Raw genomic sequence first — 23,342 nt, forward strand, 5'->3', positions numbered from 1 at the left:
TCCTGTCCTGCTCCCATCTGAGTTTTTATAGTTGGCCAATTCAAGCCTTCAGTAGATGTTTCTTGCTCAAGGGCCTCTTCCCTGACTGGCCCTTAGCCCCCAGCTCAGAGTATACAAGGTCCTCTTACTCTAGGCTCTCCAGCTTCCTATGTAGCCAGCTCTCTGCATCTGGGGATCCTGCCTCCATGGATCCAGCCACTCATGAACTGAAAATATTTAAAAACAAACAAACAAAAAAAAAAACTGTGCCTATGCTGAACATGTACAGAATTTTCTCCTCATCATTCCTGAAACAACCATTTCTATAGTGTTTACATTGTATTAACTACATCGTAAATAATTTAAAGTATAAAGGAGAGAGCCAGCAAGATGGCTCAGCAGGTAAGAGTGACTGCCACTGAGTTCAACCTCTGGAACCCATGAAAAGATGAGTTCTACAAAGCTGTTCCCTAACCTCTACATGCATGCCATAGTGTACCCCCCACCCCCCCACCCACAAATTTTTTTAAAAGTTAAAAGTATGGGGCTGGAGAGATGGCTCAGTGGTTAAGAGCACTGACTGCTCTTGCAGAGGACCTGGGTTCAATTCCCAGCACCCATATAGCATCTATGAACCATCCTTAACTCCAGTTCCAGTGGAATCTGAAGCCCTCTTCTGATGTCTGGCATTGCACGACATGGGTGCACTCATATACATGCAGGCAATACACTCATACACATAAAATAAAAATAAAATATTTTTTTAAAAAAGTATACATGAGGCTGGAGAGATGGCTCAGAGGTTAAGAGCACTGGCTGTCTTGCAGAGGACCCAGGTTTGGTTCCCAGCACCCATGTGGTGGCCGACAACCATTCTTAATTCCAGTTCCGGGAGATTTGGTGCCCTCTTCTGCCTCCACAAGCATTGCATACAAAACACTCATACATAAAATAAAAACAAATCAAAACAAATCTTAAGAATTAAAGTATAGGGGCTGAAGAGACGGCTAGGGTTACAAGCATTTGCTGTTCTTCCAAAGGCCCCAGGTTCGACTCCCAGCACCCACACGGTGGCTCTGGCTCTGTTGCCTTCTTCTTCATTGATACTACACACATTCCAATAAACATACTGGCAATCAAAACATTTGTACACATTAAAAAAAGAAAAAAAATTTTAAGTATTCAGGAGAATGTATATAGGTTATATACAAACACTACACCATTTTATATAGCTTGAGTATCCAAGCATGCTTCAGAGAGGGAGTGTTTCTGGAAATAATCCCCAAGAGAGGCAACACCTTTTCTTTAAAGTACAAGATACAATTAAGATGAAACAATCATATAATTAGACAATTTACATTATTACCTTTAGTTGCTAGGCACAGCAGTATCTGGAAAACAGCAGGTACTAAGTGTTCACTGAACTAAATAAATGAATGGCTGCTTCTCATCTAGACTGTAAACTGCAAGAGAGCAGGGACTATACTTGTTCACTGACAACTTCAAAGACCAGCCTTGTGGAGAAGTAGCACTTTATATTTTATGAAGGAATGAATGAATGAAACAAATCAGCAAGACTTAATGCTAAGAAAGTAGTGCCAAAGACTCTCAAGTGGTGGGCTAGGGAGATGTCTCAGTGGATAAATTGCTGTGCAAGTGTGAGGACAAGAGTTTGGATTCCCAGAACCCAAATAAAAGTCTGGTGGCCATGGTGGCCATCTGTAATCCCAACACTCTGGAGGCAGAGACAACGGATCCCCAGGGTGAGCTGGCTAGCTAGACTAGCCAGACTAGCCAAAATTGGCAAATTCCAGATTCAAGAGGTACTGCCTCAATGAAGAAAGTGGAGAGCAACCAAGGAAGACACCTGATATCAACTTTGGGCTTCCATGCATACATGTGCCCATGCACATGCCAATATGCATGCTTGCACACTCCCACACATAAATGTGCAAACCCCCCCCCAACAAACCCAAGCCTATTAGGTATAAAGGAAGTTCAGTCCGTCAATGAAGCTAGGAGAACTGATTGGTAAGACCTGCTCACTCTAGCTATCCCAGCACAAGCTGCACTGGAGTGTGTGGGGTAGTGACCAGAATGTGAGGCAGAAAAAACCAACTATGCTTTCAGGAAAACAGAGACTGAAGATACAAAGTTAGGAAAGCACACAGACATACATGTATTTAAAGGTAGAGCAGAAATCAGCTACAGTGGTGCATACCTGTGACCCTAGTACTCAGGAGGCTGACAGAGGCACAAGAAATGACAAGTCTGAGACCAGCCTGGGCTACATGGCAAGAATCCTGTTTCCAAAAAAGTAAAATAAAACAAAAGTGGTATTGAACATTAGATACCTTTCCTCCCAATAATAAGCTGAATGATTGAGCTCTCATTTCATCCAAAGGAGACAATAAATGTAAGTCACTATTCAGCAGTCTTTCAGAATTATCTTAAAATAGCACCAAATTTCACAAAAAGGGAAACCTAAACCTCCTCAAACTGGATCAGAGCAGGAAGTTGCAAAAACCAAGCATGCAGTGTGTCATGGTCACATCGGGGAGATATTACAACACTCGGTACCTTTAAATATAACTAAGGTTTAGCATTCATGTATTCAAAAAATTGTGTTCCCAAAATTATACTGTGTTTGGTGCTAAGAACTAGACAAAAAATAGCCCTTGTTATCAAGAAGTTCAAAATCAAAAGAAGAATCAAACAGAAGGATGGGCAGCCGGGAGTGGTGGCACACGCCTTTAGTCCCAGCACTTGGGAGGCAGAAGCAGGTGGATCTCTGTGAGTTCGAGGCCAGCCTGGTCTATATAGTGAGTTCCAGGCCAGGTGGGGCTACAGGAAGACGCTGTCTCAAAAAGACCAAAAAAAAAAACCCAGAAGGACAGTTAAGAACATGATCTGAGAAGCTGTACTGATGGATGCTCAGCACACAGGATACATAGAAATAGGACTTAGACCTGGGCTGACAGAGGAGATACCAAGCTGAATTGAAAGACTTCAGGAGTGCTCAGGCATAAGTATGCTTGTCAAAGTGAAGGACAGTATCTGTAATATGGACATAATGTCACTGACACATCACTAGACATGAAAACACCTGTTTTTCAAAGAATAGTACCTCTTAAGAATGAATTTTCCTATCTGGTCTCAGATAGCTGCATATGACTACGCTAAGGAGCAGTGAGGGAGCCCAGGTAAGGTTCACAACACAGGGTGTATAATGCTAGGAATGTACAGGAAGCACAAGGGCTCAGAGAGTGGATACTGACTTAACGGTGCTCTGAGCAGTTCTAAAACAGAGAAAAATTTAGCAAAGATGATCGAAGTGCTGTCAACAGAGCCAGAGAAGAAAAGGTAGAGATAAGCAAAAGTGAAAAGATGTAGCACCAAAAGTACAGGAGACAAGAAAGAAAGGAAAAGAAGAAAGACTGGGTTCTGCTACAAGAAAAAGGGAGGGGAGAACTAGAGCACACGGTCAGGAGAGGGAGTTCTGAGCCCAGCAGATGAACACCCATAGATAAATGATTGGTTGACTGTTATAGCTATATAAACTACCTTTCTAGACAGTATATTGGTGCAGGTCTTCAATCCTAGCACTCAGAAGGATTGCCCCCAGTTTGAAGCTAAACTGGCCAACACAGCAGGTTCCAGGTCAGCAATGGCTCCATGGCAAGATTCTGTCCCAAAAAATTACCAACAAAAAGACAAAACAACAATAACAAAAAACACCTGCCCTTTCTTCCCTCCTTCCTGATAACAAAACTGTTCCCACACCAGCACTGATCTCATTTCTTCTCTTCCACAATGGACAATCAAGATGCTTGAATGAGAATTGGAAGCGCTATGAACTGACGTCATTTCTTCATTACCCACCACAGAGCTGCAGTCACACATTCATCACTCTCCAGAGCTGTTTCCATACCTCACCCCTCTACCAGGACAGAACTAGGGACATCCACTTGCCCTTTCATTCTCAGCCTTGTTAGCAGCCAACAGGACTCAGTGTCCAATACAGTAAACCAGTGTGTTATGGTAGAAAGCATCTGGATTTTAGCATCCAGAAAGCCCTCAGTTCAAATCTCAGTTCTACTACTCAACAGCTAGTGGAGTGCTCATGAGGGCTCTTAGTGTGTGTGAGGGTAGGGGATGTGCGCATGTGCTGAAGCCAGGGGGCAACACTGGTTATCTTCCTCTAACATTCTCTAGTTTACTTATTTATAGACAGGATCTTACTGTGTAGCCCTTGCTGGCCTGGAACTTGCTACGTAGACCAGGCTGGCCTCAATCTCACAAAGATCTCTGCCTCCAGAGTGCTGGATTTAAAGGCGTGCACTACCACACCTGACCTATACCTTATTTTTTGAGAACCTGGAGCTCACAGACTGGCTGGCCTGGAAGGCCAGGGAAGCCCTGGATCCTCCGGTCTCTACCGCTCTGCACTGGAATCCTCCTGCCTCTGCCCCACTTCACTGGGATCCTTCTGTCTCTGTCTCTCTGCACTGATAATACTGATATCCCCCTGTCTCTGCCCCCTGCACAGTAATTACAACAGCTAGATGTTCCTATGCTTCAGTTTTTTTCATGTAAAACAGACTAATAATGTCTTCTTTTATAAAAGTGTTTAAGAAGTGAAACAGGCTGGAGAGATGGCTCAGCGGTTAAGAGCACTGAAGCCCTCTTCTGGGGAATCCAAAGCCCTCTTCTGACCTCCGCGGCACTGCACAACACGGGTGCACTCACATACATGCAGGCAATACACTCATACGCATAAAATAATAAAAATAAAAAAATATTTTAAAAAAAGAGGTGAAACAAAATTATACTAAAAGCCCTAAGGCAGTGAGGTAGGCAGTGGGTACTCAACAGATCTTCGCTCCACTGCCAGCTCAACAGAAGCCTTCACCATATGAGCTATAAGAGCCCTCAGCTTGCCTGGTGTCCCAAACGTCCACCATGGAAGTAACTTTTGGTGGCCTGGTACTAAGGAAGTCATAGAAGCCAAGAACAAGGGCAAAAGATTACCTTTGGGGCAAGGGCTGGTATTCACCAACCCTTGCTGAAGACCACAAACATTTCTCATTCACAACACAGAAGCTGGGTTTCATGGCTTAGGCCTACAATCTCAGCTACTCAGGAGAATGAGGAAGGAGATTCACAGTACAAGGCTAGACTATAGAGTGAGTTCAAAGCTAGCCTGAAAAACTTAATAAGATCCTGTCTCAAAAGAAAAAGTTCCTTAAAAAGAAGACTGGAAGCCAGGCATGGTGGCGCACACCTTTAATCCCAGCACTCAGGAGGCAGAGGCAGGTGGATCTCTGTGAGTTCAAGGCCAGCCTGGTCTACAACAGTGAATTCCAGGACAGCTGGGGCTACAGGGAGACCCTGTCTCAAAAAGAAAAAAAAGAAAAAAATAAAGAAGACTGGCGATATAGCTCAGTGGTAGAACATTTGCCTTGCATGATTGAGGGCTTGGCTCAATTCCCAGTACCAAAAAACAAGCAAAAAACCCCACCACAGGGAGTTTTAGAGATGGCTTGGTGGTACACAAACATATATGCAAGCAAATACTCATACACATAAAAGTAAATAAATCTTTCTGAAAGAAAAAAAAACACCACAGTTATAAATGGTGGCTCATATTTACACAGTGATGTTAATATGACAGCTCAGCTAATTAGGTTGTCACCAAGACTTCCATGGGCTCTCCTAGAACCTACCCACCATTTATAACCTAGCTCTAGGAAAACATCTTCCTAAACCAGTTCCTAACAAAGACCATCTCAACATTTTTAACCTCTTCCTAAACTGGAGATGACCACTGCACCTTAGGAAACTTGAGGCCCTGTGAGAAAGCAAAAGCAAGACAGCATCCGACTGAACAACCATGATGCACCAGACATTGCCAAATGTGCCAGGCACAGACCAGTGTATAGTGCGTAAACATAAATCTCATTTAATCTTCACAGAACGCAATGAGATATTTTTACTTCAATTTTACAAAAGAGGAAAAGAGAGCAGCTTGCCCAGGACCACACAGTACATACAAGAACAATGAGGAGACCAAGGTTGAAATCGTCCCTCAAGGAAGAAACAATTTTAATAAGCTTGATCTAAATAAGAGGGAGAACACTAAAATTCAAGTGCTTTCTCCAATTCTTCCAAGAGCAAACCAGTATGCACATAAAACCAGCCTTGTCCCTCTCCTAGGCCAGTGGTGATGGGCCTTGGTGATGGTACAGAGAGGCAAATACCACACATGTGGACATATAGGGGATATGCCAAAAACACAGTTTCACCTGGTGGCAAATGGAAAACACACTCTGCTCTAGATTCCAACAGACCCACACAGCCAGCAGCACTGTCCCTCTGCTCTCCCGGGTCTGAGAACAGGGACTACATCTCAGATCTTCTTGAGATCTGACAAAAGCCAAAATGTGAAAGGAAAATGAATGGCTCCTACCCTTTCAAGCAGGGAAAGGCTCATCTGTCCTAGTTCTGAATGGCAATTCTATGGGAGTTGAGCAGGGACCTGTGAAGAAATGTAATCACAGTATGCAGAGTAGGAGGCAGGTGGCTCCACTCCAGCATGTCCAGGTACATGTGAGTGCATTGCTCCATCCCTGAGGATTCCCACTGAAGAGTAAGGTTGAAATCAGGTTTCATACAGAACACACTGCAAAATGGCTCTGAACACAAGTCAAGTTCCACCCCCTTACTTTTGCTTTGTTTCGGTGTTAATTTTTTTTACATTATTTTTCTTTCTTTTTTAAAAAAATATTTTTTTTATTATTGTTATTTTATGTGTATGAGTGTTATGCCTGCATGTAAGTAAGCACATCCATGTCGTAGCAATGCTGGCGGAGGACAGAAGAGGCCGTGAGGTCCCCTGGAAATGGAGTTACGGACAGTTGTTTGTTGCCATGTGGGTGCTGGGATTTAAACCCATGTCTTCTTCAAGAACAGTCAGTGTTCTTAACCGCTGAGCCATCTCTCCAGCCCAACATTATTTTTCTTTTTTATGTGTACAAGTGTTTGGCCTACATGTATTATCTTCCTCTAACATTCTCTAGTTTACTTATTTATAGACAGGATCTTACTGTGTAGCCCTGCTTACTATGTGGGCACTGCCTGTGAAGGACAGAAGAGGGCATCCAATTCCCTGGAACCAGAGTTACTTACTGATGATTGTTAGCTGCCATTTGGGTTCTAGAAACTGAACCCATGTCCTCTGCAAGAACAGCTAAAGCCCTTAACTGCTGAGCTATCTCTCCAGTCTTTTGTTTTGTTTTGAAGACAGTATCTTACACTTTAGCCCAACTTAGCCTCAAACCTATGGCAATCTTCCTGCCTCAGCCTCCCAAGTGCTAGGAATACAGGCATGAGCCACCATATCCAGTTTCCCCTTTATTCTTATTTAAAATCTATCAAGCTAAATAAAGAAATCTCAGCTTGGGCGAATAGCTCAGTGAGTGGTATAAACGCTTGCTTAGCCTGAGCACAGAATTCAGAGAACACTGCACTTGCTGCTGGGCAGAAAGGACATTCTTTCCCAATTGATGCTCTGGAATATCTGAGGCACTATGGAGAACATATCTGGCTTATGAACATATTTGAATGTTGAATGAAATAGGAACATATTTGGTTTCTTCATAATGACCAACTATTTAGCAGAGAAAAGTGGGAAAGTCAGTAATAGTGAAGGATGCCTTATGTTCACCAATGTGGTACACTCAGCATAGGTAACTGGATACTCCCCGGTAGGTTCTCTGCAAGGACACAGATGCAAGAAAGTTTGGAAAACCACAGACCACATGAACTCACCAAAGGAACAGCTGCTTAGAAACCTGGAGTGGAAAGTCTCAAAGAGCACACCTTAAAATGCTTTGGGGTAGAATAACAATGTTTTGATTTTAACCTCTCAAAGCTACCAATCAAGAGAAAAAAGGCAGTAAACAGCAAAACTGAGAACCTGAAATGTGAACTTAGAGTCGGGACGCACAGTGGTCCTGTGCTAGGAGGACAGTGTGTGTGCACAAGACAAGTATAATGAAAGAAAAAAAATAAAGCCATCAGTAAGCCAACTATACACTCTAGGAAACAATGCATCAATCAAGGGTAAACAGGAAAATCAGGCTAAAATCTGACTGAGAAAATAAGCTGCTTAGGAAGCCAAGACTTACTAGCAGATGAATCTATGTCTCAAGAACAGCACCTGCACATGCAGAAGCAGGAAAAGAAGTCAAGCTTAAAAACAGGCGTAAGGGACAACAGTGGTTAAAGATTACGAAGCTGTTACCAGTCATAAACACTGGCCTTCTCAGGCCAATCAAGTGGATTTGGATGCCAAAATAAAATCACTGTCAATCAGGCTGAGGTAAGATGGCGCTTCAGGAAGGCAAACCTCCTGAAGCCACTTTAAAGACTAAAGCGACAGTTCCTTCTTCCTCAACCCCCATCTACTGATCTCAACAGTTCCTTCTTCCTCAACCCCCATCTACTGATCTCAACACTAGCTTATAAAGCAGCCGTGGTGGCTATCACCTTGAATCCCAGCCCTCAAGAAGCTAAACCAGGATGATTGCTGTGAGTTTGAGGCTAGCCTGGGCTCATAGTAAGTTCCAGGCCAACCTAAGCTACAGTGTAAGACCCAATCTCAAAGAAAAAAAATGTGTAGCTTTTAAAATCTCTCACACAAACCTCACGTATAGGGTGGGAAAAGTGGAGAGGAAGGGAAGCAAGGAATGCAAGAACACTGGACAAAGAGCTCCAACATCCTCAACCTCCGGTTCAAGACTAAATGATCTGAAGAAATGAATGGCAAGCCAGGCTAGCAAACAAAAGCAACCAATTTGCAAGTAGCACAAGAGGAAAGTGACAGCTCATATCACTAATTGCATAATCCCTCCCTCCCTACCAACTAGTCTTTTGTCCTAGTCAGCACTTCCCAGAATGTGCTCTACTAATGCCTGGAAATGAGACCTGGAAAATGGTTTCCTAAGTTTACAGCACTTGGAAAATTCTGCAGTTTCTTCCTACTTACCGGCAAACCAAAGGCTCTGATAAGTTCTGTAATAAACAAGCTTCTATCTTGGTTTTGCTTACTGGTTCCCAAACATTTGCTCATGCAACACTCACAAAGTAATCATTAACTGAGGATGGCCTAAAGTTAGGCCCTAAACTTATGTTCAAACTTTAAATGCTTTGGAAAAACGGAAAAGATTCAATGTCCCTGAACTACTACTGTCTGATTACTTTTTTTTTGGTCTTTTTGGGACAGGGTCTCCCTGTAGCCCCAGCTGTCCTGGAACTCACTATGTAGGCCAGGCTGACCTTGAACTCACAGAGATCTGCCTGCCTCTGCCTCCTGAGTGCTAGGATTGAAGGCGTGCGCCACCACACCCAGCTCTCATTACTTATTTTTAACCCCAACTAATAACAAACTTTAAAAACAAAACTTGGCACTTCCTGCTTCCTCTTCCCTTATCCCCACTCACTCCTTCCTAACTCAAACTCTTGTTTCAGCCTGCAGGGCTCCACTGAAGGCCATTTCAAGATGTGAGTAACAACTGCTCAAGTAATGGAACTAGTGGCTCCTCTGGCTCCTAAGTCCCTCTGTGAGGAACTGTTTCTTGACCCTATTCCTTCATCTTCCAGCACAGTACATTCATTCAATCCATCTCTTTTGACTACTGTGATTTCTGGTTCCTCTTTGTCTTCCTAGTCCTTAGCTTCTCCCTTGAGCTAACTGCCTAGAGTTTGAACTGCTGCCCCTTCAAAGGTTCATATTCTAATCCACGTCATTTCCTTGACTTCAGACCCACATTTCCAGTGGGCTTTCAATTTGTGTTCATTACTGTCAAGAATTACATGTTCAATACACACCAACCAAACTTATCAAGTGCCCCCAAAACTTTCCTCTTCCTGTCCCCATTCCTGTTAATGAACTCTTCATTTAGGGAGTAGAGTGGTGGAAGGTGAGAGCAGAGCTAGCCCCTTTTCTCCTCAGCACACAGCCTGAGTGTAAATCTGAATTGCCTCTGTTAAACACCCACCTCGGTGGACTCTCAACTACTAAATTCTTTACTGGGTCCATCAGTTAGTAGAAACCCAACATGCTCAGAAAAATAGATGAATCTTTCAGTGAGTATGATTCAAAACTTTTCAATCACTCACTTCAGGACTCATTATTCAAATTCCAATAGTAAACCAAGTTCCTTGGGTCTCTTGATTCTTTCCTTCATCAAACTTAAATGAGACTCCAAACCTATACACACTACAAGTGTCACCTAAATGGCCATTAAGTCTCCACTTCCCCTTTGCCTTCAAGCTACCTGCTGCTGCCAGAGCACTCTTTCTAGAGTGTTCCTCCAATCACTTTGCTCCCTGGCTCACAAATCTTCAACAGTCTCCCAGTGTTTTCAAACCCTCCGCATGAGAACACTGCTTTCTAGTTAGGATCTTTGCTATCTTTCCTTCCTTATCTCCTGCTACTCCCTATGTTCTAGTCCAAGGGTTGGTTGGCTACAGCTAGTAAGTCAACTCCAACCAGCAGTGTTTTAGTAAATAAAGTTTTATTGTAACATAGTCATGCTCTCTCCATCATCTTACTATCTTACATATTATCTTCTTATTTTACTGTGGTGCCAGGAATGGAACTCAGAGCCTTGTGGCATTCAATTCAGGCTGGGTTATATCCCCAGCTCACTGTGACCAATTCTGTGCTACAATGAAAGAGTTGACTAGCAAACCATACAACCTGTAAAGTCAATATTTACTGTTTAGCCCTTTACAGAAAAATGTACTAGCAAGGTATGGAGGTACATGCCTATAATACCAGCACTAGGGAAGCAGGAGGATCTCCAGTTTGAGGAAGGCCTGGTCTGCACACTGAGACCGTCTCAAAAAGAAAAACTGTACTAAACTCTGTACTAATGGAATAACTGGTTATCCCTTTAAGTGGCCTATGCTTTTTACCTCCATTTCTTTGTTCATGTTGTCTCTGTCTCTCATACTTTCGCCCTGCTGTTCTCCTAAATGGAACACATTCTTCAAGACCATCCTGAAGGCTTGCCTATTCCTACAGGTGAGCTGTTCTGGGCTCCCAAGTGCAGTACTGTTACTGCTCCTTCACATCTGTCACATTATGCCTAATGTTACCATTACTACCATAAAGTATTCCTATTTCCATCCTGTAAATCACTGTTAACTGGGACCACGCAGGACTTTGCTTTACAAATGTTTGTGAAGCCAAGTGCACACCTTTAATCTTAGCATTAGAAAAGTGAAGACGGGGCTGGGTGTGGTGGCGCAAACGCCTTTAATACCAGCACTCGGGAGGTAGAGGCAGGCAGATCTCCGAGTTCAAGGCCAGTCTGATCTACAAATTGAGTTCCAGGCCAGCTGGGGCTACAGGGAGACCCTGTCTCAAAAAAGACAAAAAAAGTGAAGACAGGAGGAGTTCAAGGTCACCCTTGACTACATAGCAAGTTCAAAGCTAGCCTGGGTTACGTGAGATGTCACAAAAACAAGGGGCTAGAGAGATGACTCAGCAGTTAAGAGCACTGGCTGCTTTTCTGAGGACTTGGATTCAGTTTCCAGCACCCACATGACAGCTAACAACCATCCATAACTCCAGTTTCAGGGGATCCAACACCCTCTCTGGTCTCCATGAGCAATGCACATACAGGTGCAGGTAAAACACTCATACACATAAAAATAAAAATAAATTCATAAAAACAACAACAGAAAACAGTTCATTGAGGTCAAATGAACCCCTATTACAAGCTCATATATTGGGCTGAAACCAGTAAGACAGTATTTAGTAGTGAGACATTCCTAAGGTTTACAAACAAATCTCTCCATTCAATGACACAAAACTTGACCGCTGCTCCCATGATAATAGAGTAGTGTTTCTCAATCTCAGCCCTGCACACATTTGGGATAAAGCTGTAGGAAGCTTCACTGTGCATTATAAAACATTTAACTACATCTTTAGCCTCTACCTACCAGATTCCAGTTAGTGCCTCTCCAGTATGACAACCAAAATTGTCTCCAGACATTACCAAATGTCTCCTGGGGGGCAGAATTGCCCCTGGTTAAGAACCACTATTCTCAGCTAGGCATGATGGCACATGCCTTTAATACCAGCACTTGGGAGGCAGAGGCAAGCGGATCTCTGTGAGTTCCATCTGTGGCTACAGGGAGACCCTGTCTCAAAAAAGATCAAAAAAGAAAAAAGAAAAAAAAAAAAAAAGAACCACTATTCTAGAGGTTTCCAAGTATAAGCCAACAATGAGATGTTGAAAATAAAATTCAGATGACATAGTCATTGTGGTACAGTGTCCAGATAAAGAGATAAGAGCTGCACCATCCAAAGCTGTTGAGTCACTGGTGAGATTATGCTCAACTCTGGATCTTAAAAAGGACTTTGGAAAACTGGAATTCATTCAACTAAAGGCAACCAAGCCAATGAGAGACTGGGGGAAAATACCATCATAAGGATATTTGGGTGGAGGTGGTCAGTCTGTACCAGAGAAAGTGAAGAGAAGCCCATGACCTTTAAATGCATGTTTGCAATGCAGAGCTTGAACTTGGGAGCAGCAAATGCAGGAAGGCACTTTGGTCCTACACAACAAAAGCTTTCTCGTAATCGGAGCAGGTCAGCAAATGTATTGGGCTGAGCTATGAAAGCCCATGGTCTTACCATTCTCGAAGTGTTCAAGCACAGACCAAAGAACAGATGTCAGACATGCTGCAAAGATTACTGGGGGGGGAGGGGGAGGGGCAGGAAATGATGGTCACTCTTAAGGGTATTTCCAGCTCTGAGTTTTTTTTTGTTTTTTTTTTTTTTAATGTTATTAGGGATCAAAGCCAGGGCCTCTTGCATGCTAGGCAGGCATTCTACCACTGAGCTAAAGCCCCAGCCTTAATTCTGAGATTCTAAGATTTAAAAAAAAAAAAAAAAAAAAGAGCCAAATTATCATGCATAAGCCATTTGTATGAGCCACATATACTATCTAGACATTCATTAAATCAAAAAAGAAAAATACTTCCTTTAAGGATTTAGCTTACACACGCTTTTAATCCCAGCACTGCAAGGCGGAGGCAAGTGGATCTCTATGAGATCTAGGCCAGTCTGGTCTAGGCAGCAAGTTCCAGGCCAGCTGGGGCTACAAGGAAACCCAGTCTGAACAACAAAACACCCAAAGAGTTTATTTTTGCTTGGTAACACCTGACACTTAATTGCCTGCACCGTAACTACCGGTAGCCTGTTACTTCTAATTAACCTGTAATAGTTCCTAGATAATGTCTGCCACTAACTTTAAGTCATATCATTTATTTCACTAACATTCACCATGACAATTTGTAAATAGTTTTGAAGGTATCTCAACACACATTACCTCATTCACATTACCTGAATATGAATGTGACAACTCCTTTTAGCTTATTTTCATTTGTGGTCTCTTGCCTGAATTATAAAAACTGGCCTTTATTATTCATTTAAATATTCACTATGTTAATAAAGCACATTCCTGCAGGGTGCATGCCTTTAATCACAGCACTTGGGAGGCAGAGGCAGGCGGATCTCTATGAGTTCAAGGCCAGTCTGGTCTACAAGTTCCAGGCCAGAGAGACCACAGGGAGACCCTGTCTCAAAAAGACCAAAATAAATAAATAATCACATTCAAGATACTTGTCTCCAAAACAAATCCTTTATGCATAGTTCTAGTTATTTATTATACACAAATCTAGTCACTTTGCTAAGAGAGAAGCCACACTGAGTTACTTTAGCAACATAAATATGAATTTACTTCAGTGAAATTTCTATTTTCACTTCAGTGAAATTTCTATTTTATTTATGATTTGGAGAGGAAATTGAGATATGTAGTATTCCTAAATTACAATGTGGCCATACAATCCACAAATTCTAAAAGCAGTCACAACAGTAATAGGATGCATATGTGTTGCTGACAGGCAAAACTACTGCAGGAGCTCCTTCACATCCAGTTTAAAACTGCCCCAAAGCCACACTAGTCCTTCACACGCTCTTTACTTACTTCTTTACGTTTTGTTTCTGGACATTCCGACTGCAAAGTAAGGGTTGCACCTTCAATATTTCTTGGCATGGGCGTGGAACCAGGGTTTATAGTCAAATGAATCTGATCCGGAGAGATGATGTGTTGCACATAACCCTGGGACATCGCTTCCTGATCTATTAGGAAGCCCTCATCGCCCTCTTCTAGAAAGGACAGATGTTCTCCACACTGTCCATCGTCATCTTCATCCTCCAAAGTGCCAGGGTCCTGCTCTATAAGAACAGTGGTCCTATCATAAACAGTTCCAGATGAGGAAGGCACCAGTCCGTTGTCATCCACAAACCTGAGCATCTTGTCATCTGGGTTTAGATCATCTTCCTCTCCCTTAAAGAAGATGATACTGTCGTCTGGACTGTGTTCTCCCATGGTTCAGCTGTGCTCAGCCCAATTGTGAGAAATGGAAAGGTAATGGCCTTTCTACAATAGACAAAACCAGAGTTAGTGCCATCACACAAGATCCACTGTCCTAACCACCTCAAGGCTCACTTTCCCTCTCATTTAAAGAGCAAATCAAAGCAAATGAAAAAATCATCTTCCCTGGAAATATTGTAAAATGTCAACTTTCATATCAAGGGAAAGCAGTATTTCTTTTCTGCCAAAGAATGGAGTTAGCCATTCATAAATGGGTTGATAAACCTAAAGAAAAGCAGACAGACTGATGGCTGTAAGTTGCTATAAGTCCTAAATGAGGCACTCCTCAAATAACTCCAAGTCACACCATGAGGCTGTATACATCATACAAACAATGGCAGCAGGAGCAAGGCTTTGAACACAATCATCTACAAGTCCTGGTTGTCCTCTACTGCTTAAGTAACTTCTGTGCTTTGTTTTTCTTAAGTGTACAATGGGACTAGTAATTCCTGTTCTTAAAGTTGTCATACGTGAAAGAGATACTACGTGTAAAGTACAACCCTCTCAAACAATAGAAGTGTGAATTAATTCTCTTCTTTCTAGAAGAGATGGGGGCGAGGAGCTAATCCTTAATAAGGAATAGCTAGTGAAGCCGGGTATGGTAGTGCAAGCCTTTAGTCTCAGCACTCAGGAGGCAGAGACAGGCGAATCTCTGTAAGACTGAGGCCAGCCTGGTTTACATAGTGAGTTCTAGGACAGCTGGGGCTGCAGGGAGACCCTGTTTCCAAAAATAAAAAGAAAAAACCCAAATAAATAAATAAGGCATCATGGAGCAGAACTTTAGTCCCAGCACTTGAGAGGCAGACGCTGGCAGATCTCTGTGAGTTCAAGGCCAGCCTGGTCTACATAGTGAGTTCCAAAACAGCTGGGACTAAAGGGGGACCCCGTCTGAAAAAGACAAAAAAAAAAAAGAAGGCATAGAGAATGAAAATCACTTATGTTTACGCCCTAAAAGAAGATGGTGTGGACTAGAAGCTAACTTGTACAGCACAAGTCCGCTTTCTGCCCTTAAGAAAGGTACCTCACACAGGAGCACACTGACAGCTAGGAGCTCAGGACGTGTCAACAAAATGAATGAAAAATATGCAAATAAAAGTCTTTTCTGAAGATATATTCTCGTGAGAAAATACACTATCTGGGTAAATTACCAAATTTGACGCTTTCATGGTCTGAATAGTGATTCTTCATTTAAAAACACATAGGTTCTAGACGGACGTGGTGGCGCACGCCTTTAATCCCAGCACTCAGGAGGTAGAGGCAGATCTATGTGAGTTCAAGGCCAGCCTGGTCTACTTAGTGAGTTCCAGGACAGCTGGGGCTACAGGGAGACCCTGTCTCAAAAAGACCAAAAAAAAAAAAAAACCACATAGGATCTACAAATGTGAGTTTGGCAGACAGAAAAGGAGAATTTAAAAATAAGCAGCACATCACATCACTTTTAGTTTTCAGCCTGGCTCTGCACTTTCTTCGGCTCAAAGTTAGAGAATGAGCCTTTACGTGGTGAGGCGACCAGACAGAGAGGTGGTTAGCAGACACAGGTCAAGGGATGTGATCCGAGAGGAACCAGCCCGACACTGGTTACGCAACCCCAGAAATGAACATTTCTCTGTATGTGAGAGAAGAGATAAGACAACCCCCATGGGCTGCCCCGCCACGTTCGGCGGCAACGCGGAAACCAACTTTCGGTAACAAACAAGTCCAGGAGGGCTGAGGATGGCCGAGGAGTGCGAACCGGACACTCCTGAGAGGCTGGGCGAGGGAACGTGGCCGGGAAAGCCCCGAAGCCCGGACCACACAGAAAAACCCAAGACAGACTGGGGGCAACGAACTGGGCGCAAAGGGGCAGGGTCCGGATCTCCATGGAAACAAGGAAGGGGGGCTGGATACCCATCCCCATGGAAACGGAGGGGTGGGGTCCCTCTGGTGAGAGGAACGAGGTCTCTACCGGGAAGGCCTTCGGCAAGGAGCCCAAGTCCCGCGACCCCCCGGGGAATTTCAGCCCCAGCCGAGTCTAGCTTCTCCTTTTACCTCCGCGGCTCCCGGCAACGGCGGCGGCGGCAGCTTCTCCCCTCCCTAGCGGCACCATGATTACCCCCACCTTCCCCAACGTCACTTCCGCTTCCGCTTTCCGGAGGAAGGGAAGGCCGGTGAGCTCCGCCTCTTCTGGCGCTTCCGATTGGCTCCTGCGATCCAAGGCTGAGCCTGCGCTTCCAATTGGCGATGTGGAGGAGCGGGGCTACGTGGGGGCGGGGCTAATCAGGGGCGGGGCTATCTGGAGGCGGTGGCTGGGAACTTGTGCGGCAGGAGGAAGCAACCGAGTCCTTCGCGGGAAGTTTCGGGCGCTACGAAACTGTGGCAACGGCAGTCAAGACTCATTGATATCCTGGTCCTAGGCTGCGCACAGCTGCAAGGGCAAGGGCCCACTTAGCCCTCCGCTTCCAGATCCGTGGGCGGGCCCGCGAAGTCGTGGCTTTCCCCTCTACTGCGCCCCCTTATACGCCAACGCATTAACGTGTTGTGAGGGTCAGGAAAGGAAAAGTGGGCCCGGAAGGCCGCGGGGATGATCCAGACTGTGCCTCTCCCCTTCTCACTTAAGACGCCCAGCCCCCTTTCACTTGCCGGCCCACGCAGACTGTCCCAACTTTTCTCCCCTGCGGGCTTTTTGCGCTTGGGATGCTCAGCGCCACCTACTGGCCCTTGAAACCACGAAATAATGGTATTCTAAGCCCAAGAAGGGATTCTGCATGTACCTTTATTAGGCCTGTAAGAGCTGTTGCTTCTTTTTTCCATGAGTTATTTCACTAGAACTTTGAGAGTTAAAGACTCGGTCAGGAGCCAAATCAAGACTGCTATACCACACAGTTCTTCTTGCTTGGGAAATGTTGAATAGTTCCGGCGGGCATGTCTCTGGCCTCTGATACATAAGCCACAAAGGTTCAGCTGCCAAGAGCTCCCTTTTTTTTTTTTTTTTTTTTTTTTTTTTTTTTTTTTTTTTGGTCTTTTTGAGACAGGGTCTCCCTGTAGCCCCAGCTGTCCTAGAACTCACTATGTAGACCAGGCTGGCCTTGAACTCACAGAGATCCGCCTGCCTCTACCTCCCAAGTGCTGGGATTAAAGCCGTGCTCCACCATTTTTATTATTTTTATGTGTATGCGTGTATTGCCTGGGTGTAAGTGCACCTGTGTCGTGCAATGCCTGCAGAGGTCAGAAGAGGCTGTCGGATTCCCTGGAACTGGAGTTACGGACAGTTGTTAGCTGCCATGTGGGTGCTGGGATCCGAACCCGGGGTCTTCTGTAAGAACAATCAGTGTTCCCAACTACTGAGCCATCTCTCCAGTCCCCAAGAGCTCCCATCTTTGAGAGACACAGAGACGGAGAAAAGTTGGAGAGATGACTCAGCGGTTAAGATGCATGTGCCTGCTGCTCCTGAAGACCATCCCAGCACCTACACCAGGCAGCTCACAACTGCCATGATTCCAGCTCCTAGGGGATCATGCTCTTTTCAGACCTCTGCACTGATGTGCACATACACCCCCCGACACACACACATAAATAATAAAACCAAAATCACCACTGTTAAAAATACATTTATCATTAAAATGTTATACATGAGAGAGGGGGATGCATCATATACAGTTGGGTGCACTCTGGCCTGTAAAGTCCCACTCATTTCACCAGAACCCGCTTTCTTCAGTGCTGGTAAGCTAGACTTCAGCCTCGACTTAAGGAGCCATATCTGAGTAGAAGTTGCCCTATGCACGCACACATCCTCAGATTGGACAGTGGAAGCATCTGAGATGGCTAAGACTTGTTTATGCAGGAACATCTACCTGCATTCCTGTTGGCCAACTCATTCTTCCAGGACTTGAGCTAGTTCAAATACCTGATCAGGAGATGCTCAGCCCAGTCTACAGGAAAGGTATTGACTACATATGCCCTGGAGGTGGGTTGAACAAAGAATATTCTCAAAAAATTAAATAAAAATTAATAGCGCTCTATTTGTGTTAAATAACTAAAGCTGAACATCAAATGTCAGTTCTATTGTGATGGGTTTCCCCTGTGACTTCACAACTCAGCAATGGAAGTGCTAGCCAATGGCATGGGTAAGGGGCAGGTCTAGACTCAAAAAAGAGGTAGCTGCCGTTCTTGCTTTCAGGTGGCCTCATATCATATTAAGGCGTCTCTTGAGCTGAAACAGGTGAGCTGACAATTTTGACTGCCTTGGGTACAACAGGAGAGGAGGTGTCCGTGTTGAGGCTCACTCGAGTGGGTTGCAGAGGAAGTGGTGAATAAATTCCTGAGCCTTCTTCTTCTCTGTTACTTCAAGCTTTTGGTGACCAGCTGGGTTTCGAAGCAATAAGCTGCCAAATATGCTTGCTGTGCATCACAAAAACATAGAAAACAACACTTAGCAAAAGAGGGCGCCACATGGGTGGTAAGAAGGCGAGGAATGGGCCGGGCCTGGTGGCGCACACCTTTAACCTCAGTGCTTGGGAGGCAGAGGCAGGTGGCTCTCTGAGTTTGAGGCAAGCATGGTCTATATATCGAGTTCCCCACCTGGGGCTACAGGGAGACCCTGTCTCAAAATGACAAAAAAAAAAAAAAAAAAAAAAGGATGGAGTACCCCAAAGCAGTATTTTCTGCTTGAAAAAGCAAATAGCTAGATGTGGAGGTGCAAGTCTGTATTCCCAGCACTGTTGAGTTCCAGGCCAGCCTGGACTACACAGTGGGACCCTGCTCAAAAAATGAATAGGAGCTGGGGAGATGACTTAGTGGGTAAAGAGCTTGCTGTGCAAACATGAGGACCTGAGTGTAAAATCCTAATACCCATATAAAAGCTGGGTGTGTCAGGTTTATAACAGAAAAAGGATGGAGTACCCCAAAGCAGTATTTTCTGCTTGAAAAAGCAAATAGCTAGATGTGGAGGTGCAAGTCTGTATTCCCAGCACTGTTGAGTTCCAGGCCAGCCTGGACTACACAGTGGGACCCTGCTCAAAAAATGAATAGGAGCTGGGGAGATGACTTAGTGGGTAAAGAGCTTGCTGTGCAAACATGAGGACCTGAGTGTAAAATCCTAATACCCATATAAAAGCTGGGTGTGTCAGGTTTATAACTGTAGTATTGTGGGAATAGAGACTGGTGGATCCCTGGGACTTGCTAGTCAGCCAGGTTCAGCAAAAGACCCTGTCTCAAAAAACAAGGTGGGTAGTAACAGAGGAAGACACCCAAAGTCAACCTCTAGCATTCAGATGAGCATGCACAGGTGAACACACCTGCACACACACAGGCATATACCACACACAAATAATAAAAATCAACTTGTTTTTTTTTTTGTCTTGTGGGTCTGAGAATTGAACCCAAGATCATGCATACACTAGGCAAGTGTTCTACAACTGAATTATACCCCCAGCCCCAAACAAACCATTTGAGTTATAAGCTCTGCCCAGAACAGGGCATAATGGCACACACCTGTAATCCCCAGCCCTCAGGAAGGTGAAACAGGATACTGAGTCCAAGGACAGTGTGAGCTACATAGTAAGTTTGAAGCCAACTTGGGCTACATAACTGACCTTGTCTCAGATTTAAAAATTTAAAAAGCAAACACTTTCCTCAGTGCTTGAAACTTCAGTTCTGGGGTGGGAGTGGGGGGAGAGAAAGGAGAGAGAGAGAGAAGAGAGAAGACAGAGGAGGGGGGGAGATGAGAGAGAGGAAATTAAATTTTAATTCTGTCATAATGGACTTAGCCCCTCTCCAGCATCCTTTCTCACAGTGGTTCTGTAGTGATACTTGCCCTAGATGCTTGGCTACTTACCTAGAATATTCACATCCAAATGATTTTTTGCTGAATTTTTCAGCAATTCTTGCAAAAACGCCATCAGGTATTTGAAGACATTTTTGTGGAATTTGGGGAGAGTAGAAATAACCTGGAAGAAGGAGAGGAGGGACTTGTGGTTTTACTTATTCCATTATTTGACATGCTGCCTGCTATATTCCAGGAGCTGTGCATAGGATCTATGAAAGTGAGTAAGCATGCAAACAGAAGCTAATCACTCACCACTTGGCACAAGTGCCAGAAGGGAGGTACAGACCAAACATGACATGAATTAGAGCCCAGACTTCTAACTCCATGCTCTCAGAAGGCTTAAGGGAATTAAGGTACCTTAGTTGGCTCTTGAATACAAGACAAAAACTAGACCTGTAGCAGAAAAGACTAAGGTACTGGGGGCAAATACAGTGTAAAGGTGGCAAGAAGAGGCAAGATAGTAAGTAGAGAGAACACCAGTCAACTTTGGCAGGAATCTAACTGGTTTAACAGGCATTAAGCCTACAGGGTTATTTCAGGCTATAATCAAATACCACCCCTCCCCACCCCTCCCCCCACCCTTGGCATCTGCATATCAGAATCAATTGAACAGCTGGAAAAAGTAGGTTCTAAAAGACATTCTAATTCCATGGATTTGAACTGAGGTTCTGGAACCTGTATTACTGGTGATTTTCTAGATTATTTTATCTATTATAGAAATGAACCATAGGGCTGGAGAGATGGCTCAGCGGTTAAGAACACTGACTGTTCTTGCAGAAGACCTGGGTTTGAATCCCAGCACCCACATGGCAGCTAACAACTGTCCATAACTCCAGTCCCAGGGGATCCAACAGCCTCTTCTGACCTCCGAGGGCATTGCACGACACGGGTGCACTTACCTACATGCAGGCAATACACACATACACATAAAATTAAATTAAAAAATAAATAAATTTTTTAATTCTAAAAAAAAAAAAGAAATGAACCATAGAGCTAAATCAGAGAAAGTCTCACATATTTAACTAAAACACTGAGGTAGGTGTGATGGTGCATGCCTAATCTTGGCATGTGGAAGGCTGAAGCAGAAGGATAGCGAATTTGAGGCCAGCCTGGGCCACACAGAGTCCCAGGACAGACAGCTACACAGAGACCCTGGATCAAAATAAATCATTAACTGACAATAAACAAAGAGCTAAGTATGTTTTTTGTCCAACATGGTAAGAGCTTTAAGTCCACATCTGAGGGACGCATGCAAAGGAATGAGCACAGGGAGAGTGAACACAAGGCACTGCACCAAGTAGGAGTGAGGGTGGAAGAGTGGCTCAGCAATAGATCAGTGAGAATGGGCATGTGGGAGGAGAGGAGGCGGACTCAGAAATGACGGGTTTCAGGGTTGAGTCACTGGAATTAAAGGTGATGCTATTAAAAGAAAAAGGGACATGAGAGGAAGAACAGGTTTGAGAAGGAAAGTTAATTTTCTAAGCCACTGCTTAAAAATTAGGCTGTGCCTACTTTGTTCTGCCAGGCCTCATGGGCCTGGGGCTAGCAACATGTGCGTGCTGATGCTCAGTGCTTCCCCTCACCTGTTTGCTTGCTGTGTAATTGCCAGAGCACTCCAAGCAGCTGTGGTAGGCGCTATAACAGATGACAGGCTCTGGCAGACTCTCTAGGAAAAGCAGCAAGGCTTCCGCTACAGAATGGTTATTAGCACCTTTGGCCCATTGTTAAGGAACAGGTGATGGTGTTGCTCATGGTTAGGAGAAGGCCCAGAGACAAGCAATGCCAGAAGTGCTGCCTGCTCAGTCAGACTCTGCTCAGAGATAGGATACCAGCCTGGCATCTCAAAGTCACCATGCCCTTTGTCAGGTACGTCAGGCCTTCCTGAGTTCTTGCTATACTGATTGCTTAACATTACAGTGTCTATGCACATTTTAAGTAAGAAAAATATGTTAGCTGAGGATACAGTATAAGACTGGCTTTGAGATATTCTTCTTTCTCTCTTTTAAATTTCCTCATATTCTCATATGTATACACAAATTTCTGAAGGATACAGAGATTATCAATCATTCCAGTATCCAAACAGTCCCTGATATGCTCAAATTCTGACCTCAGGCCCGGCTGCTGAAACAGGTCTTCCTGAAAGAGGAAAGAGAGAAAGACACAAAACAATTATTTTTTTTTAGAAAATTGGCAATGATTTCCTGACCTACCCATATCACCTGAATCCAAAAAGCAGCTGTGTAGTGAGACCTCTGAATCACCGTGGTAGACAGTATGATTTAGGTTGATGTGACTGATTCATCTTGCAGGCCTTCCCAGACATGGTTTTACAGCAGGTCATTAGGTATCCATTATAAAACTATGGGTAGGGGCTGGAGCGAAGGCTCAGCAGTTAAGAATACTGACTGTTCTTGCAGAAAACCCAAGTTTGAATCCCAGCACCCACAAGGCAGCTAACATCTGTCCGTAACTCCAGTTCCAGGGGATCCGACAGCTTCTTCTGTCCTCTGTGGGCAATGCACTACCCAGGTGTACTTACCTACATGCAGGCAATACACACATACACATAAAATAAAAAACCTATGGGTAGAGCACACTGCACAAGACAAGATCCGGTGTATGAGAAAACAATGCAGGTCAATGAAAGACTGACCATGAAAAAAATCTATACCATATACAAGACGGAGATAGGTTAGTTTGATCCTGGAGGTGGGTAATCTAAAAAGGGTGCTTCAGACCTTTATAAAAATAAGATTATGGCAATAAAGGTTATTTCCATTAGTCTCAAGATACTTTAGATTCATTCTGTTTCATAAAGCAACTTACTATGCTGTGTTAATTTTAACAGTATTGCTCAGTAATGGAGTGCTTGCCTAGCCTAAGTGTAGCCAGGTATTCCAACCCCACCATGGGAAAATATATATTATAAAAATTATATAGATTAAGGCAGTACACATGCAGGCAATATACACATACACATAAAATAAAAATAATATAGCCAGGCATGGTGGCGCACACCTGTAGTCCCAGCACTTGGGAGGCAG

At 44.0% G+C, this 23,342-nt stretch overlaps 2 protein-coding genes across 2 annotated transcripts in view; both read right to left on the reverse strand.

Annotated features, from left to right (window-relative positions):
* The window catches only part of Mtf1 (metal regulatory transcription factor 1), a 58,001-nt gene extending 41,389 nt beyond the window's left edge, over positions 1-16,612 (reverse strand). Inside the window, exons 1-2 of the mRNA XM_008850218.3 lie at positions 16,524-16,612; positions 14,046-14,501 (exon numbers count right to left, since the gene is read on the reverse strand). Of these exons, the coding sequence (XP_008848440.2) occupies positions 14,046-14,450 (405 nt within the window). The 5' untranslated portion in view covers positions 14,451-14,501; positions 16,524-16,612. The remainder of the gene's footprint in view (positions 1-14,045; positions 14,502-16,523) is intronic.
* A 1,452-nt stretch (positions 16,613-18,064) lies between these two features.
* Positions 18,065-23,342, reverse strand: part of Inpp5b (inositol polyphosphate-5-phosphatase B) — a 70,999-nt gene continuing 65,721 nt past the window's right edge. The window contains 4 exon segments of the mRNA XM_017802514.2: positions 18,065-18,872; positions 20,308-20,419; positions 21,882-22,009; positions 22,350-22,434. Of these exon segments, the coding sequence (XP_017658003.1) occupies positions 18,754-18,872; positions 20,308-20,419; positions 21,882-22,009; positions 22,350-22,434 (444 nt within the window). The 3' untranslated portion in view covers positions 18,065-18,753.

This window comes from Nannospalax galili, unplaced genomic scaffold (genome assembly GCF_000622305.1).
Source record: "Nannospalax galili isolate Female #2095 unplaced genomic scaffold, S.galili_v1.0 scaffold944, whole genome shotgun sequence".
Taxonomy (NCBI): Eukaryota; Metazoa; Chordata; class Mammalia; order Rodentia; family Spalacidae; genus Nannospalax; species Nannospalax galili.